Here is a 17,500-nt window from a genome sequence, read left to right as displayed (position 1 = left end):
CAACAATGAGTTAAACTTAATTTTGAAATGTCAGTGTATCATAACATAACGACTAATAACCCAATTTCTATTACACACAGTGCACAGTCACTCACTTTAAACTCAAAGTATAATTTCTTTCGTTTCCATGCAAGAGAGACAGCGTTGGCAACAAACGACATCGTCAATGTCGATATCATGAGAATAATTCCACCCACACGAGAGCTGAGATAACTACAACATGAAAGACAAACTGATCAAACCGACGACGGACGATCTGTCTATCTGTTTGCTTGTTTTGTGTTTTTTGTCTCTGTTTATGTTTTTGTTTGTCTGTCTGTGTGTCTGTCTGTTTGTCTGTCTGTTTGTTTGTCAGTCTGTCTGTCTGTTTGTCAGTCAGTCTGTCTGTCTGCCACTGTGTCTATCACTCTGCTTGTCAACGTTATTTCTGTCTGTCTGTCTGTTTGTTTGTTTTGTGTGTCTTTCTGTCTGTCTGTTTGTCTGTCTGTGTGTCTATGTGTCTGTCTGCTTGTCTGTCTGTCTGTCTGTTTGTTTGTTTTGTGTGTCTGTTCATTTGTCTGCCTGTTTGTTTTTCAGTCAGTCTGTATGCCACTATATCTGTCACTGTGTCTGTCACTCTGTTTGTCAACGATATTTCTGTCTGTCTGTCTGTTTGTTTGTTTTGTGTGTTTTACATCTGTCTGTTCATGTTTTTGTTTGTCTGTCTTTCTGTCTGTTTGTCTGTGTGTGTGTGTGTGTGTGTGTGTGTGTGTGTGTGTGTGTGTGTGTCTGTTTGTCTGTCTGTTCGTTTGTCAGTCTGTCTGTCTGGCACTATGTCTGTCACTGTGTCAGTCACTCTGCTTGTCAACGATATTTCTGTCTGTCTGTTTGTTTGTTTTGTGTTCTTTTGTCTGTCTGTTTATGTTTTGTTTGTCTGTCTTTTTGTCTGTCTGTTCGTCTGTCTGTGTGTCTGTCTGTCTGTCTGCTTGTCTGTGTGTCTGTTTGTCTGCCTATTTGTTTGTTTGTCTGTTCGTTTGTCAGTCTGCCTGTCTGCCACTATGTCGGTCACTGTGTCTGTCACTCTGTTTGTCAAGATATTTCTGTCTCTCTGTTTATGTTTATGTTTGTCTGTCTTTCTGTTTGTCTGTTTGTATGTCTGTCTGTCTGTCTGTTTGCCTATCTGTTCGTTTGTCAGTCTATCTGGCTGTTTGTCTTTCTGTGTGTCTGTTTGTATGTCTGTCTGCCTGTCTCTTTGTCTGTTTGTCTGTCTGTTTGTTTGTCAGTCTGTCTGTCTGCTACTATGTCTGTCACTGTGTCCATCACTCTGTTTGTCAACAATATTGCTGTCTCTGTCCGTTTGTTTGTTTTGTGTGTTTTTGTCTGTCTGTTTATGTTTTTGTTTGTCTGTCTTCCTGTCTGTCTGTTTGTATGTCTGTCTGTCTGTCTGTTTGCGTGTCTGTTCGTTTGTCTGTCTGTCTGTCTGTCTCTCTGTTTGTCTGTCTGTCTATTTGTCTTTCTGTCTGTCTGTCTCTCTGTTTGCCTGTCTGTTCGTTTGTCAGTCTGTCTGTTCGTTTGTTAGTCTGTCTGTCTGCCACTGTCTGTCACTGTGTCTGTCACTCTGTTTGTCAACAATATTTCTGTCTGTCTGTCTGTTTTTTTGTCTGCCTGTTTATGTTTTTGTTTGTCTGTCTTTCTGTCAGTCTGTTTGTCTGTCTGTCTGTCTGTCTGTCTGTCTGTCTGTCTGTCTGTCTGTCACATATATTTGAACTTTTATCTATGATACATTTTGCAATGCAGGGTACTGTGTACTGTCCAACTACTAGTAGTGTTCATCAATTAAACTAAGCTAAAATTGAAACTCGTGTAAAACAAAATGAGGACTACACCTAAAAACTACAGTGTACAAGCAAAGCCTCCAGTACCAGCTAGTGGTTAAAGTACTGGGCGGCAAAGAGGTCACATCTGTTGTCTTTGTCTGTCTGTTCGTTTGTCAGTCTGTCTGTCTGTCTGTCTCTCTGTCTGTCTGTTTGTCTGTCTGTTCATTTGTCAGTTTGTCTGTCTGTCTGTCTGTTTGTCAGTCAGTCTGTCTGTTTGTCTGTTTGTTTGTCAGTCTGTTCCATTATGTCTGTCACTCTGTTTGTCAACGATATTGCTGTCTGTTTGTCTGTTTGTTTGTTTTGTGTGTTTTTTGTCTGTCTGTTTATGTTTTTGTTTGTCTATCTTTCTGTCTGTCTGTTTGTCTGGCTATTTGTTTGTCAGTCTTTCTGTGTGTCTGTCTCTCTGTTTGTCTGTCTGTTTGTCAGTCTGTCTGTGTGTCTGTCTCTCTGTCTGTCTGTTTGTTTGTCAGTCTGTCTGTCTGTTTGTTTGTCAGTCTGCCTGTCTGCGACTATGTCTGTCACTGTGTCTGTCACTCTGTTTGTCAACAATATTTCTGTCTGTCTGTCTGTTTGTTCGTCGGTTAGACAAACCAAGTAGCACAGTATTGCTATCTTCATACTTCCAGAGAAAAAAGTCTTTAGCCATATAGTTCACCAAAATGAAAGAAAAGCTGAACGTGTAGACGCACAAAGTGAGAATGTATGAGAGTCCAGTGAAATGGAAATACATGCACAATCCAAAGTAAATCTAAAAGATAAAGAATTGATACAAGAAGGGAATTATTATTATGTGTGAAGATGTTATGGAATGTATAGTCTGGGACACGATTGTATGAGTAGGTCTAAACTTGGAAGTACAGATAGGTTAAACTGTAGAATTGTTGACATGGAATGTTGTACAGTTTGAGAAACAAATTGACGAGAAGACAAAATGATGAGCCTGTGCATGCATGCCTGTTGTGTCTTGCCAGGTAGCTGATCATGTAGACTCAAAGTTCCAGACTGTCTCCCAAAAGACATGAGAGACGGTCTGGATCAACTTCTGATCAAAAACCGAGTTCGGAAATGATGCGAGTCAACCAATCAGTCAGCTGCTGCCATTGAAGTGGCGGCCACATACAACAACAACTCACAACAACACACAACAACACACAATAACAACACAAATAACAACAATAACAACACCTAATAACTACAACAATAAACACAAACAACAACACACAAAACAACAACTACAACAACTCACAACAACAACACAAACAACACACAAATAACAACAATCTAACAACACACAAAACAACTACAACAACACACAACAACAACTCACAACAACAACAACACAAACAACACACAAATAACAATAACAACACATAACAACAACAACAAACACAAACAACACACAACAACAATACATAACAACAACACAAACAACAACAATAACAACACATAACAACTACAACAACAAACACAAATAACACACAAAACAACAACTACAGCAACACACAACAACAACACACAACAACAACTCACAACAACAACACAAACAACACACAAATAACAACAATAACAACACATAACAACTACAACAACAAACACAAACACCCAAAAACAACAACTACAACAACACACAATAACAACTCACAACAACAACACACAACAACAACACAAACAACACACAAATAACAACAATAACAACACATAACAACTACAACAACAAACACAAACAACACACAAAACAACAACTACAACAACAACATGCACACAGCAACACACGCACACACACACACACAACAACAACAACAACAACAACATGCACAGAGTAACACACACACACACACACACACACACACACGCACACACACACACACACACACACACACACACACACACACACACACACACACACACACACAAACTAACCAGATTGTTTACAACCACTGGAATATCCATAAGCCGTCTGATGCTATCTCTCGACGCTCTGGGATCATTCTACAACAAAGAACAACACAATCACACTGCAATCCGGAATCCGAGGCCACGCAGCAACCACGCCCCACAACAAGTTAGTAAGCTACACTCTTTAGTTGTCTGGTTGTTGTATCTTTCAATACTTATTTGACCTTAAAAATGTCATCTTTGATGCGTATTCTGTCTCCTCCGACGTCAAACAATGGCGGTATGAGAGCAAACTCGAGTATTCCTCCAACCAAAACGATGCCAGATAAGGTCACGTGAACAATAAGTAATCCTCGTTGCAAATACTTCTTCTGAGACTCAGACAAAGGCATTGTAAAAATGATAACGGACAAAATATGAATAGTGATATCAATTAGTAAGGTTGTTGCCTCGTAACGCGGTGCTCAAGTGTGCGCCAATTCTCAACGCCAAACTTTTATGAGAGTTTATGTAAGAACTTAAGCATAATGTCTTTATAGTAAGCTGGGAGAGTAATAATTGTCGAATATGTTACAATTTAGCATGTGAGAACAAATTCCTGGAAGACTACTTTTGCTACCTCGACCACGTGCTCAGACACATGGCCGACGAAAGCAAATATACTAAAGGTCTAGTCAAGGAGTCAAGTCTACATACTATCCATGTACATGATATCCACTTTCTTTGAATTTTGATGCAAGGCAGTGGCGTAGCTGAGGGCGTTTCTTGGGGTTTAGGACCTCTAAAAATTATGGGCGTGGTTGATCATCTATTGTATAGTCTAATAGAGTGATTTTATGTACATAATTATACAGTGCCAAAATGATACGTTGTTAGTTTGTAAATCTATACGTATATACATATATACTTATATATATATATACGCGTGTGTGTGTGTGTGTGTGTGTGTGTGTGTGTGTGTGTGTGTGTGTGTGTGTGTGTGTGTGTGTGTGTGTGTGTGTGTGTGTGTGTGTGTGTGTGAGCATATACAGTTAATTTTGAACAAATTATTATTGATAATAAACCCTCCAAATATTTTGCTCTGTCTACGCCGCTGTCAAGAGATACTGCATGGAACTCCAGGCGAGCGTACTCATACTTCCGGCGGAGTACTAAACGTCCAAGCGCACGAATATTAATTTGTAGTCTAGGGCGTTTCTAATAACTCTAATAGCATTTGACGTCTGTCAAGTCTCACTGTTACATCATCACTCAAAATGACGCGGTAGAGTCACGAAAAAGATCAGAAAGAGGTTGTTCATCACTGCAGAACACGCAAAACACACAAGACCCGAGTCCTAATGAGGCCTCACCTGATTCGATGCATCGCTATACGCACCGGTTAAAGTTCGAAAAGAAAAATTGTTGCTTTGGCTCTAGACTCACGCGGTTAACAAACGCCAATGCATCGAAAGCGAACCAAATCGGCGCGCGGTTGGCGATGACGTCGTTAGTGCCACGCCCTGTGAAAAGGTCTAGTTGCCGCAGACCTGCCAACCTAACAGTGTCAAAATGCGTGAGTTTTCAGGAAAAAATGCGGGAGAATGCGGGAGTTTTCAAAATTTTTGGACACGCCGAAAATAGCATTAATATCAATAAATTTATATTGTAATAAGTGTTAAATAATATATATAAATAATATCTAATCATCAAAATTTAAGTATTTGCATGCCCGGTTGGAGTAGAAGCCATTAATTAATTTAATTATAGCGCAACAAATGTTTAATCGATTGATTAATGTGCCTAATTAGCGACACACAGCATCAACACCAATTACTCAACATAATAGTTAATTTATTAAACACAGATCTTGTACTGTGCGTACTACTGCCTGTTATAAAAATCTAAGAACAAAGTACATGCACATTTTCGTGGCTAGTTGCGACGTTCTGGATTCTATTTTCTTGTAGCCTTCTTCGATCGCTTTTCCAGCAATACATATGGTAATCAGGTAGCCAGCCCCTCCCTCTTTTCCTCCTCTGACCGACTCCTCATTCTATGTCGGTACAGTATTTTGACCAAGTATGCTAGGAAAGAGCCGGATGAAGAGAGGGGCTGACAAATGAAAATTGATATTGGTGTATCAAGTATGTGCGTACACATGAATGTACTAAAGCGGTAGGGTCACAGTTACACAGAACAGGCACGCCTATCGTTTTGTTTACACCCACCAATAGTCAGAATGCGGGAGATTTGATGCCAAATGCGGGTAGGCGGGGGAAGGGTCCCACATGCGGGAGTCTCCCTCTCAATGCGGGAGAGTTGGCAGCTCTGAGTTGGTCAATACAGTCTTGTCATGTACAGCGAATTTAAATGTCAGAGTAGCGTCTTAATCATGTGACTATACACATGAGCAGTCACGAGACAGCTCGACTCATCAGTTTGCAAACTAGATGATGCAAAACGCTCTGTTGTTGGTTGCTTGGGCCGTTAGCGTTGCCGCTCAGCTGGAAACTCACGTACCTTCAGTGCCAGTCGGTAAGCATTCGACAAACTTTACCAGCAACCGTCAATGTACTGTGTAGACATGCAGCTGAATGTTGCAGGTGTTGTAGTTCAAAACGGAACGGAATCGACTCATGTTCATCTTGACGTGTTTTACGACCTGTGCGTGCGTGCGCGTGTGTGTGTGTGTGTGCGTGTGTGTGTGTGTGTGCGTGTGTGTGTGTGTGTGTGTGTGTGTGTGTGTGTGTGTGTGTGTGTGTGTGTGTGTGTGTGTGTGTGTGTGTGTGTGTGTGTGTGTGTGTGTGTGTGTGACTGTTACTCGTTTCCACGCACGCAGCAGCTAACAAACGGATGAGTCTAGACGGTTTTGTCCGTTTTGTTGCAGGCTCTGCCCTGACTCCAAAGCCAACTGGCCGGCACTTCAGCAGTTGATGAGCCATTTCAAGAGCGATTTAAGAGTTCGCATAGTTCTTTTTCCGCTACCGTAAGGATATATGCGTTTTATGTAAGCTAAATGTTTAATTAACTGGAATGCATGCATGCATGGCGACTCAATTTACGTAGAAATTAATTAAGATCTGTAGGCAACTATAAGCATCTCAGTCGGTTTGCATGCATAGGCGTAGGAACCGGGTGGGTGGTGGTACTGAGGGCACGTGCCCCTTACTCTTTTCCAGCTGTCAAGTGACCTACTAATATGTAAGGATGACAGCCAGACGTATACTGATAACACTGACTTGGCATACTAGATTAGTGCACTAACACTAGTGTTAATGTTGGTTTCCTGTTTTCTTTGCTGTGTAGCATGCAGAGGTATATAATTAATTAAAAATAATACATTGGGCCTTGTTGTGTAGAGCCACGCACGTCTTCTTAGGCAAATGTGTGCATCCTCCCTCAACCAAATCTAGGTTCCTACGCCTATAGTATACGGCATGTCTGCATGTTTGTCGATTACCTTACCCCTGCATTTGTTCGCATTCTTGGTTGCCTGTTTGTGTCCGTTTCTGTCCATATCGCTTAGCAATACAATAAACTATTATATCTTAGTATGTAGTTCTATAAGTACACAATGTATAGACACACCCTTTTCTCCTAGTTTCCACCATCACGCCTTCTTCACTGCTCAAGCTGCCTACACTGTCGCCTCTAAAAAAGAAAGCATCTACGCCGACTTCGTTTCTCTAGTAAGACAATCTATATGACCTCACTTCATCTTCTCTATACAATGTTTTGCTTCACAGATGTTTGAGCGTCAAGCAGGTAAGAAACCCGCACAAAACGAGCGCCATCAATGTTACCTAATCTAACTTTTTTTTCAGAGCTAAAAGTTGGCCCGGCTGTCAATTTTACTGAAGACGAAGTTCGACAACACATCGCATCCATTGTCTCATCCGGCAACTTCGGCATCACCTCCTCCGAGTCAGCAGCAAATCAGTGAATTCAGATTTACTAGCAGTTGATATTAAATGCGCTTTTGGCAATAGAATCATGGCCGGATTCGAAGATGATGCGGTGTACGAACGGGCTGTGCTTGATTGGAAGCACTCTTGTGATAGAACGATTTCCGACACTCCTGGATTCGCCATCAACGGCATCAAAGTTCCTGAAGCGGGTAATTATATCGTTGAGTGTGCAAATTTCGGCATGAAAGTGGACGCATGCGCTGTTCTGGGTAGGTACGTTCTCGATGTCTGACTGGGTCAAGGTGATTGAGAGCCTCGTGAACAAGAAGTCGACTTAGTTGGAGATGTGATGTGAGTATGCATTGTGATCGAATGGTGCCTGCTATATAAAAGGCTTTTGGAGTGGATATTGTCTTGTGTATGAGAGTGTGAGGGTTACGTTTGCAAAGAGATATATGTGAATGTCAGCGGCCTATATACGTACACACGCACTCACGCATGCGTGACCGTACTTTGCAGACCCACCCTATCCTATTGAAACGCCACCGCTACACGGTCACGCTTAACCCAAAGGGGCAACAAGTCCAGAGGTGAAATAATGTGAGTGCTATACATCCCTGTTACCACCAGCCCTCCTCTATACTCCGGAACCATCTGAAACAATGCTGACACTCGACTGCACCTTGCTGCTCTCTTCTACAGGCATCTGTATCTCATCCACACGCTTGTGTCTTGCCTTATCACTGTCTTCTAGAGGTCCTGGAGCACACCTCACACATCACATCTCTGGCAGCCACAGGAGCACGTACCATGCACCACCATGCAGTCTCTCTCTCCATTCCAAACTATCACGACACACTCAATGCACTATAGCTCCACCCCGCTCTCGACCTTACAGCCTCATCATACCATTCATGCTCTGATACTTCAATGTACAATTAAGATCTCTTCTTATCACATCTCTCCATCCTTCGACCACATCTGGGGAGGCAACCACCCGACTAGAGTTGATTTCGGTATTCTATGGTCCTGCATTCTTACGAAATGTCCCAACCATGCAGCCTTCTCTTCTTCACCTTCTGTGATGCAGTCTCCTCATCCTAAACTCCTTAATTTACACACACACACACACACACACACACACACACACACACACACACACACACACACACACACACACACACCACTTACTCACAAACAGACTATAAACAACCACTGCTTCAGTGGATGCCTCCTGTAAAACTAAATCCCATCACTCATATATATGTCTGCAAAACTTGTACAGCGTCCTTCAACAAATTCCAAGCAGTAAACAAGACAACTCTTTCTATACATAGCATCTACCTCATTCTCCTCCTCTCCTCCCTCAGATTTCCACGGCATCACGTGCACTAAGGTACACAAGGGTCACAAGCCGTGACCCTGCTCATCGCGTACACAAGAATATGTACAACAACCGCCACTCTTAGGAAAGATGACAAGTAACGTCTTCGGATCGCAACCGGCCATCAAGAAAAACTGGTCAAAAATCCAAAGTACGACCTTCACAAACTGGATCAACCAGCGATTAAAATTGAATGGAGAGAACGGTGCCAGCGAGCCGATACGAGATCTTACCACGGCTTTACAAGACGGCGATTTGCTTATTAAGCTTGTGGAAAACTTAACTGGAGTTACTAAAGCGAGAAAAAACACTCGCCAGCCTCGACTGAGAGTGCAGAAATTGGCCGACGTTGGGGCGGCTCTGGAGTTTGTTCGAGAGCAGGGAATAAAGCTTGTTAATATAGGTAAGTTGGAATGGTTATTGTTGCGGGTGGGGCTATAGAATGTGGGAGTGCATGCATTAGGATTGGGTACACGTGATAAAGGTGCATATCATCCGCAGCTTCTAGGTCGAAACACATTGAAATGCACTACAAAACTATAGTAGTAGCCAGCAAACACATCGATGTAGTCTTGAGAGACGTGTAGAACGAACAGATGAACGGACAGAGACAGACAGAGATAAAGTTATAAACAATAGATTTAGAGATAAGAAAGAGATACAAACAATTAGCTACCAACCTGTTGTCTCTATAGGTTAGGTATAGCCTATGGTTCCGTTAGACTTGAGAGTGTTTCGTAAAAAGATAAACAGACAGACAGACAGACAGACAGACAGACAGACCACCAGAGAGACAACAAGCAAACAGACAGACAAACAAACAGACATACATGTACATATCTACAGACAGACAAAGTCACAAACAGTAAACAAGACCAGCAAACTTAACATCTGATACCAAATCACCAACGTTCACCGTTTAGTTCATCTGTCTAGGTCCCGAAGACATTGTCGGCGGTAATACAAAATTGACTCTCGGTCTGATATGGACGCTAATACAACGCTTTCAAATACGAAGCACCAACCAACGTATCTCCACCAAGGGCATCCTACAAGTATGGTCCCAAGCAATGCTCCCAGACCTTCCAATCAACAACCTGACTAGCGACTGGAATGACGGCCGTGCTCTCTGTGGTATTGTTGAGAATCTCCGTCCAGGACTTTGCCCCGATTATCTAGACTTAGACACCAACGACAAGCTGGAAAACGTCGAGAGAGGCATGAACCTTGCCGAGACTCATCTCTCAGTGCCCAGTCTAATTGAGCCTCACGACTTCATTGATCCAAACATTGATGAGCTGAGCATGATGACATATCTTTCCTACTTCGTATCACCGGCGAAAGAGCATCTCCTCAAGTGGGTTAAACAGATCATCCCAGAGTTTGGTATCCAAAATTTCTCCACCGACTGGAGCGACGGCATCGCGTTGGCTACCCTCATGCATCGCCTCTTCGATCAGCTGTGTCCGAACTGCGCCGACATGAAGACAGAAAACGGACTGGAAAATCTCCGCGTGGCTATAGAAGAGGGCGAGTACAGATTGGGATTGAAAAAGCTTCTTACGCCTACAGAGATGACCAACCCGAAGGTCGACGAATTGAGCGTCATAACGTTTCTCATGCAACTAAAAACGGCCACATTGCTGCCACTCCCAGGAGAATGTACCTGCTCTGGTTCCGGTCTGGAGAAAGCCGTTGTGGGAGTAAAGTCTCGATTCAAGGTCAACGCCAGTCGAGCAGGCAACACTGAGCAACTGCTAATCCAACTCAAAGGACCAGGAAGTGAGGACGTGCCAGTAGATCTCTCCTCGCTGTCTCCGGGCGTCTTCACTGTGTCATACTGTTGCCAAAGAGTCGGACACCACTCTCTGACGGTAACCCTAAACGGACAAGCAGTGCCGGGATCTCCTTTCAAAGTCAACGCCTTTGATCCAACAAAATGTAAAATCATCACTCAACCGACCTACTTCATACAAGGAGACGAAGGCAAAGTTGTGATAGACAGAAGTAACGCAGGAGACGGCATATTCCAAGCCGAATTGAGTGAAGAAGACAAAGGCGTTGTTACCGCAGAAACCAACGACAGCACGACAACTCTTCGAATCAGTCAAAAAACCGGCTCACACGTAAAACTCGAGCTGCTCTTCAATGGGCACAGACTCGTCGTCTCTCCGCTCGTCGTCCCGCTTGTCGACGCCAAGAAAGAAGCGAGCAACGCACGACTGTCAGGCAGCGGCGTGTACAACGCGACCAACCTCGAGAAGTCGACATTTACAGTCACCGGCCTACCGCCTGGTTTACTGAACGCCGACGCACTTTCAATATCAATTACCAGCATTGGATGCGAAGCGGAAGTAGAGCTGTTCGAGAACGAAAACGGAACGTACTTGGTAGACTATGTCGCGCCCAAACCCGGAGCGTATTTAATACAAGTAAAATGCTATGACGTACATATCCCCGGCAGTCCGTTCAAGCTGACCGTCAAACAAAGAGCGGAAGCGAGCAAATGCATTTTCTATCCCGACAAGAAGCGGTATAAGATATCCGGGGAAGAGCTGGTGTTCAGAATCGACGCCAGAGAGGCCGGCGCCGGCTCTCTGGCGGCTGCAGTATTGAGCGAGAAGCGCGAGGTGTTCAAGGTGCCCTGCGAGAAAACGGGAAACGGGCAGTACGCGTTGCGTTTCACCCCGAACGACGGAAAGTGTCGGTACATACTACACGTGCGGTGGGCTCGCAAGGCAATATCCGGGACGCCGCATCGGTTCCGGGTCTGGCCGGGCGCGGATGCGAGTAAATGTATAGCCTACGGTCTCGGATTAAACGAGGGGGTAGTTAAACAGGCGTGTGAGTTCTACATCGATTCCCGTGAGGCGGGGATCGGATCCTTGTCGGTGCGAGTCCACGGAATCAAAGACTCTTTTAAAGTAAAAGTACAGCATGGAGAGCCCGATCCGCGTGTTCTAACTGCTTCCTACAATCCTCAGGAGGCAGGAGAGTATCTCATCTCAATCCGCTGGTCAACTGTTGAGATACCCGGCAGCCCATTTGGGGTCTACATCTCCGACCCTGAGGCTGAATTGGAGGTTCAGCTAAAGGAAGAGAGAGCGAGGCAGCGACAAGAAATGCGACAGTCGAGAAGAATCAAGTCGGAGGAAGAAAGAAAGGCCAGAATCGAAAACGAAAAGAGAAAGAAGATAGAGGAACTAAGAGTGAGATCGGAAGAAAAGAGAAGAATTCGACAAGAACACGAGGAGAGGCGTCAGGCAGCTATACTAGAGATGGAAAAGCTTGCTAGCACGGCCACACGCACGTCTGGTCACTACAGCAGAGATGCTCTACAGCAATACTATTTATCATCGAAGTCTCACCATGCCATGCTTGTAGCGCCCGGTGGTCATCAGACTCAATACTACCAACACAAACCTATCACTACACGTCACAGATCGTCGTCGTTTCGAGTCAAACGAGAAGCAAAGAAGAAGAAGAAGAAGAAGAAAGGAAGAAAAGCGAGTGGAGATGGTCGAGTGGAAGACGAAGAAATGCTAAGACAAGCAGACATAGAGTCACCGAACACACCGACAGCAACACAAGTGAGGACAGAAACACAAGCAAGGGCACCAACACAAGCAAGCGCAGCTACACACAATTGGTCTTCGTCACCAGCCATGTCGGATACTAAACCAACAGCAAGTCCAGAGGAAAGACAAAAGGGAGGACTGTTTGGCATGAGCTTCGCTGGGATGAACGCACTGACAGGCAGGAGACCAGACATTTCATCTTCAACTGAAATGTTATAATTAGCCCCAATATTGTTGGATAAACACTTATGTAGCCTATCAATTGAAATAATGCTGCTTTTATACTACAAAATATCAAAACGAGATTTGATACAATATATATTGGTATTATACCTCTGCTGAGATGTTATGTTTTCGGTTTGTTGTGCTCTTGTGTTGCATGATGTAGGGCCCCCAGGGTGTCCAAGTTCGGATGAGGCCGGTGCCTTGGTGTGGCGCCAGGAATGCATCCGGGTGCACAAAGAAAATGACACGCCCACGTGGACAAATCTGCACGAGACTGGTTTGAGGCTACCTACCTACTTACATACCTGATAGTACATAGAGACGTAGTACGTACATGATGATGGTATGTTCACCGCTTTCGGAGATGACTTCTTCTTCAATGTCTCTTACGTCGAAGATGTGACATGAGGCCTGCTTTTGAGCGGCAAGATAGGTAACACGTTGGACACTGTAGAGATGGATTGATGGTAGATGGTTGTTAATGTTGTTGTTGTTGTTGTTGCTTACGCCGCTGTCTCTTGATTTCAGAAGGCTTGAACACGTTTTTGCTCAAACTCGTGCGTGGATGCTGATAACAGCGTCGCCACAAAGCTCTGTCTTTCACAAGGGCCTCAAGGCTAGAAGGGTTGATGTCACAGAACTTCAGATAACTCTTTCAAGAGTCCTTAAACCTCAATTTTGGTCCTCCTTGGTGTCTTTGCCCTTCTCCTAGTCGCCAGAAGTTGCTTTGGAATTCTAGTATCTGACATTTGCATCATGTGACCAGTCCAGCAAAATTAACATTTGAGAAGAGAGTATTCCAAACCCTACATATTGGTTCTAGAAAGGACTTCTGTATCTGGACTCTATCCTCCCATTTTATACCACAGATTTGACGAAGACACAAATTAGGGATACATACATTTTTTTTTTGTTATTATTAAAAGTTGGTACAACTTCTAAATCAATCTAAATTCTTTACACTAAAGCTAGGTTTACAAAAGGTCCCAAAGGCTTCCAAAAAGATATGTCCGACTTTCTTGCACAAACAGTTCGTATATGTCGACGTAGATGCCACTTAAAACTGTTCATAATTCCAACAGGAGGAAGAGTTTTTCTTTTTGTCCAATAGGTGGTCATGAGAATGACGAAGAAAGTTCTTAGGTTTCCAGTTTCATTCATCAGCTCCAATGGGTGGAGGGCCGTAGGTGGATTTAAGGATACCCTACTCAATAAGAGACAAACTTGCCGTAAGAGTCCTTTCCATATCGGGCAAGTATTGAATACATGTTCAATGGTGTCGTCTGGCTGGTGGCACGCTGGACACTGACGTGTTGTGGCAAGTTTAGCCGTATAGAGGACTGAGTTAGTTGGCAGAACCCGGTGCAGAAATTTCCATGCTATGTCCCATTGTAAAGGCGTCATGTTTTGAGGAAAATTCCATAGTGAGAGCCATTGTTTGTCCGTAATTGGTCCGTATGAGGCCTCCCATTTTTCCTGGCACGGTGGACGGTCTATGTGTTTAGATAAGAGACATCGGTACAATAAACGTGTATTCGCATCTGACAGTAGCAGTGGTTTATCGGCTGTGCTGAAGAAACAGAGACGTGCCTGCCAATGTGGCATTCTATGTTCGGAAGAGGGCTCTTGATGGGGGAGGCTAGTCCAAGATTGCGGAATGGCATGTAAAACTTGAGGGTAAAATTTTGCCGCGACCGTTCTGGCATCTGGAAGTTGTTTGGTCCATATATCTCTAACGTTGAAGAAGCGACATCTAGCTAGTGAAGGCTGAAGTATGGGGCGATTGGACTGGTCTTTTATAAGTTGGTTTCCCCACAGAGGTTCTTCGGCAGCATCTTCATAATACTTGGGAGGGGCAAGATCTCGTCCTCCGTCCAGTTTTCTCCAGGACATGTAAAGTTGGCGATAAAAGGATGAAAGCTTGGTGTAGTTGCGATGGTCGGGCATCCAGCCTGAGGCGGCAAAAACTGCATGGCCCATGTTGTATTGTCCACTGAGATGAGATAGTTGCTGTCGAGCGAGGTCTTTCCAAGCTGCTTGATTCTTTTTATCAAACAAGCGTCGGATCGCTTGGAGGCGTATTGCCATTAGTCTAGAACTGAGATGAGGCATGCCTAGTCCTCCATCTCTACTTCGTGAAATACACACCGATCTTTTTATTAGTGGTGGCGTTTTAATCCAAAGAAAATCCCAGATAATGTCTTGGAATTGCTGTAACGTTTGATGAGGCATAGTATATGTGTGTGCCGTGTAGTATATTTTGCTTAGAGCGTATGTTGACAGGACGTGTGCTCGCCCTAGGTATGACAGATCTCGACTTTTCCAAATGTCCAATGTCTTTTTCAGTTTCTCTAAGACCATTGACCAGTTTTCTTTCATAGATTCATAATACGAAGGACTGAACGTTAGGCCAAGAATCTTGATCGCTGTGGTAGTCCATTTTATTTGCAATGGGTTTTCTTGACGTTTCCACTTTCCAAGCCATAAACCAACCGACTTTTCTCGGTTGAGGTGTGCTCCACTGGCAGAGTTATAAACCGTTAGTTCGTCATTTAAGGCCCGAAAGCTTGTCTCTGTTGTTAGAAAAACAGTCATGTCATCTGCATAACTGGATACTTTAATACTATCTCTGAGAGGGTCGTCAACAGTTGGCACTCCTTGTATGATAGGATTTTGTCTTATTGCTGACGCTAAAGGCTCGAAACTGAGAACATATAAAAGAGGTGACAGTGGACATCCTTGTCTGACGCCGCGGTGTATGTCTATTCTTGATGACAGATATCCATTGACTATGACGTGACTGCCGATGTTAGAATACACTATTTTTACCCATTTTTGGAAAGAGGGACCAAACCCAAAAGCACCGAGTACTCTAGACAGGTGTGTCCAGTTAACCTTGTCGAAAGCTTTTGTTTGATCTAGAGAGATGACAGCCAAATCTTTCTCTGTACCAGAGCACCAGTGAAGTACGTCTCGGATTGTTGCGCAATTGTCTTGTATGGCTCGATGGGGAATACTGCAACTCTGGTCTGGGTGGATGATTGATCCGATTACTTTCTTTAGACGATTTGTTAGAGCTTTTGTGATTATTTTGTAGTCGGTATTCAGAAGGCTGATGGGACGCCAGTTTTTGAGATCGTTTCGATTTCCTTTCTTATATATGATACGGATGATTCCGGTTCTCTGGCTATAGGAAAGAGAGGTCTTTTCTTCGACTGCGTTAACCATTTGCGCAAAATCGTCTCTAAGCAGTGACCAGAAAGCTCTATAAAATTCTGTCGTAAGACCATCCATGCCAGGAGACTTGCCTGCGTGTAGTGTTTTGAGAGACTCTGTACACTCTTCCAGCGTTAACGGACCTTCACACGAAAAACTGTCTGTGCATGTTAATTGTTTGTTGAGATGAGACAGAGCTTGCACACTAGTTTCGTCATCGATTGCTTGCTCTCGGTAGAGGTCGGTATAAAATGTTTGAGTAAGATGAAGACAGGCATTTGTGTCTGTGGCTCTCTTGCCTTGATAGTTTAGTTCAGTGATACAGTCTCGAGTTCCCTTGATGTTTTCTTTTGCGGTGAAAAACTTACCCGAAGTTTCTCCACTCTCTATCCATTGTGCTCGGCAGCGAACTTGTTTACCTTGAATATATTCTTGCTCATATTCTTGTAAACGTTTCCGAAAGAATTCAGCTCTTGAGACTGCTGTGATTTGGCCGTTTTGAATTGCGCACTGTGCTTTTTGTAGTGATTGTTCAAGTCTAGTCCTAGTTTTATTTTGTTTTCTTTGGCGTTGTATTCCATAACGTATCGACAAAGATTTGATATGAGCCTTTCCGGTGTCCCACCATTCGAGGAGTGACAAAAACCGTGGTTTCTGATATTGCCAGTGTAGCCAAAAGGCGGTGACTTTCCGTCGGTAACAAGCTTCAGACAAAAGACTTTTGTTAAGTTTCCAATATCCCCGTCCTCTAGTACATGTTGACGAAGCCAGAAGTTTGAGAAGTACACACGAGTGGTCACTGAACGCTGTGGGAAGAACAGAAATCTCATGTACTTTGTTTTCCAACACACATGAGGTTAGGAACATATCCAGTCGGCAGGCTACTGGTGGATTTGATCGACTCCATGTGTAACCCGGAGCATCTGGATGGCATTGTCGGTATATATCAGTCAAGTTGAGGGTTGAGAGGAGCGTGTGAAGTGCAGCAGTGTCGCTGCTCCTGGGTCCTAGTTTTGCTTGGGACAGTTTGTCCATACTGGGGTTAAGGACGCAATTGAAATCACCACAGACAACCAGTCTTGGTGAATTCTGCAGCTGTGAAGTCACGATTTGATAGAAATCTTTGCGATCAGCCGAGGACGTTGGTGCGTAAAGGTTGACGAGGTCGAACGTGAGGGAAGGGTAGTTTACTTTCATAGATAAATAACGTCCGTTGGAGTCTTGTAGGACCTTCTTGAATTGTAGTTGGGGCATATTTTTCACAATGATAGATACTCCTTTGGAATGATTTGTACCATAAGCATGAAAAATGGAATGTGTAGGAAACTGTAATTGCCAATTTGAATTTTCAGCTGTTGCATATGTTTCTTGTAAACACAAAATATCGATATTCTTTCTGATCATCCAGTCTGCAATTTGTTGTCGTTTCATCCTGTTAGTCATTCCTTGAGCATT

At 43.7% G+C, this 17,500-nt stretch overlaps 4 protein-coding genes across 4 annotated transcripts in view; 2 read left to right on the top strand and 2 right to left on the bottom strand.

Moving 5' to 3' along the window:
- LOC134183540 (uncharacterized) overlaps window positions 1–4,172 on the bottom strand; it is a 9,067-nt gene extending 4,895 nt beyond the window's left edge. Inside the window, exons 1-4 of the mRNA XM_062651119.1 lie at window positions 3,977–4,172; window positions 3,777–3,845; window positions 2,477–2,604; window positions 96–213 (exon numbers count right to left, since the gene is read on the bottom strand). Of these exons, the coding sequence (XP_062507103.1) occupies window positions 96–213; window positions 2,477–2,604; window positions 3,777–3,845; window positions 3,977–4,144 (483 nt within the window). The 5' untranslated portion in view covers window positions 4,145–4,172. The remainder of the gene's footprint in view (window positions 1–95; window positions 214–2,476; window positions 2,605–3,776; window positions 3,846–3,976) is intronic.
- A 1,975-nt stretch (window positions 4,173–6,147) lies between these two features.
- LOC134183701 (uncharacterized) lies at window positions 6,148–8,109 on the top strand. Its single transcript, XM_062651292.1, has 8 exons — window positions 6,148–6,269; window positions 6,338–6,398; window positions 6,622–6,720; window positions 7,336–7,423; window positions 7,481–7,499; window positions 7,559–7,658; window positions 7,724–7,851; window positions 7,916–8,109. The coding sequence occupies exons 1-8, from the start codon at window positions 6,185–6,187 to the stop codon at window positions 7,978–7,980; spliced, it is 645 nt and encodes a 214-aa protein (XP_062507276.1). The 5' UTR covers window positions 6,148–6,184; the 3' UTR covers window positions 7,981–8,109.
- A 948-nt stretch (window positions 8,110–9,057) lies between these two features.
- Window positions 9,058–12,942, top strand: LOC134183559 (filamin-A-like). Its single transcript, XM_062651141.1, has 2 exons — window positions 9,058–9,429; window positions 9,963–12,942. The coding sequence occupies exons 1-2, from the start codon at window positions 9,117–9,119 to the stop codon at window positions 12,821–12,823; spliced, it is 3,174 nt and encodes a 1,057-aa protein (XP_062507125.1). The 5' UTR covers window positions 9,058–9,116; the 3' UTR covers window positions 12,824–12,942.
- A 4,498-nt stretch (window positions 12,943–17,440) lies between these two features.
- The window catches only part of LOC134183706 (uncharacterized), a 1,206-nt gene continuing 1,146 nt past the window's right edge, over window positions 17,441–17,500 (bottom strand). Inside the window, exon 1 of the mRNA XM_062651299.1 lies at window positions 17,441–17,500. This exon is cut by the window's right edge and continues 1,146 nt beyond it. The gene's annotated coding sequence lies outside the window, so the exon portion shown is untranslated.

This window comes from Corticium candelabrum, chromosome 8 (genome assembly GCF_963422355.1).
Source record: "Corticium candelabrum chromosome 8, ooCorCand1.1, whole genome shotgun sequence".
In the NCBI taxonomy this organism is placed as follows: Eukaryota; Metazoa; Porifera; class Homoscleromorpha; order Homosclerophorida; family Plakinidae; genus Corticium; species Corticium candelabrum.
The sequence above is the reverse complement of the archived record's forward strand: the minus strand, read 5'-3'. Positions and strand labels throughout refer to the sequence as shown.

Bases quoted from the DNA above. Each gene is read 5' to 3' on its own strand.
- LOC134183701 (XM_062651292.1), top strand. From the start codon at position 6,185: ATGATGCAAAACGCTCTGTTGTTGGTTGCTTGGGCCGTTAGCGTTGCC. The intron at 6,721-7,335 runs GTAAGGATATAT...CTTTTCTCCTAG, and splicing joins ATAGTTCTTTTTCCGCTACC to TTTCCACCATCACGCCTTCT. The intron at 7,852-7,915 runs GTAATTATATCG...TGTTCTGGGTAG, and splicing joins CATCAAAGTTCCTGAAGCGG to GTACGTTCTCGATGTCTGAC.
- LOC134183559 (XM_062651141.1), top strand. From the start codon at position 9,117: ATGACAAGTAACGTCTTCGGATCGCAACCGGCCATCAAGAAAAACTGG. The intron at 9,430-9,962 runs GTAAGTTGGAAT...TCATCTGTCTAG, and splicing joins AATAAAGCTTGTTAATATAG to GTCCCGAAGACATTGTCGGC.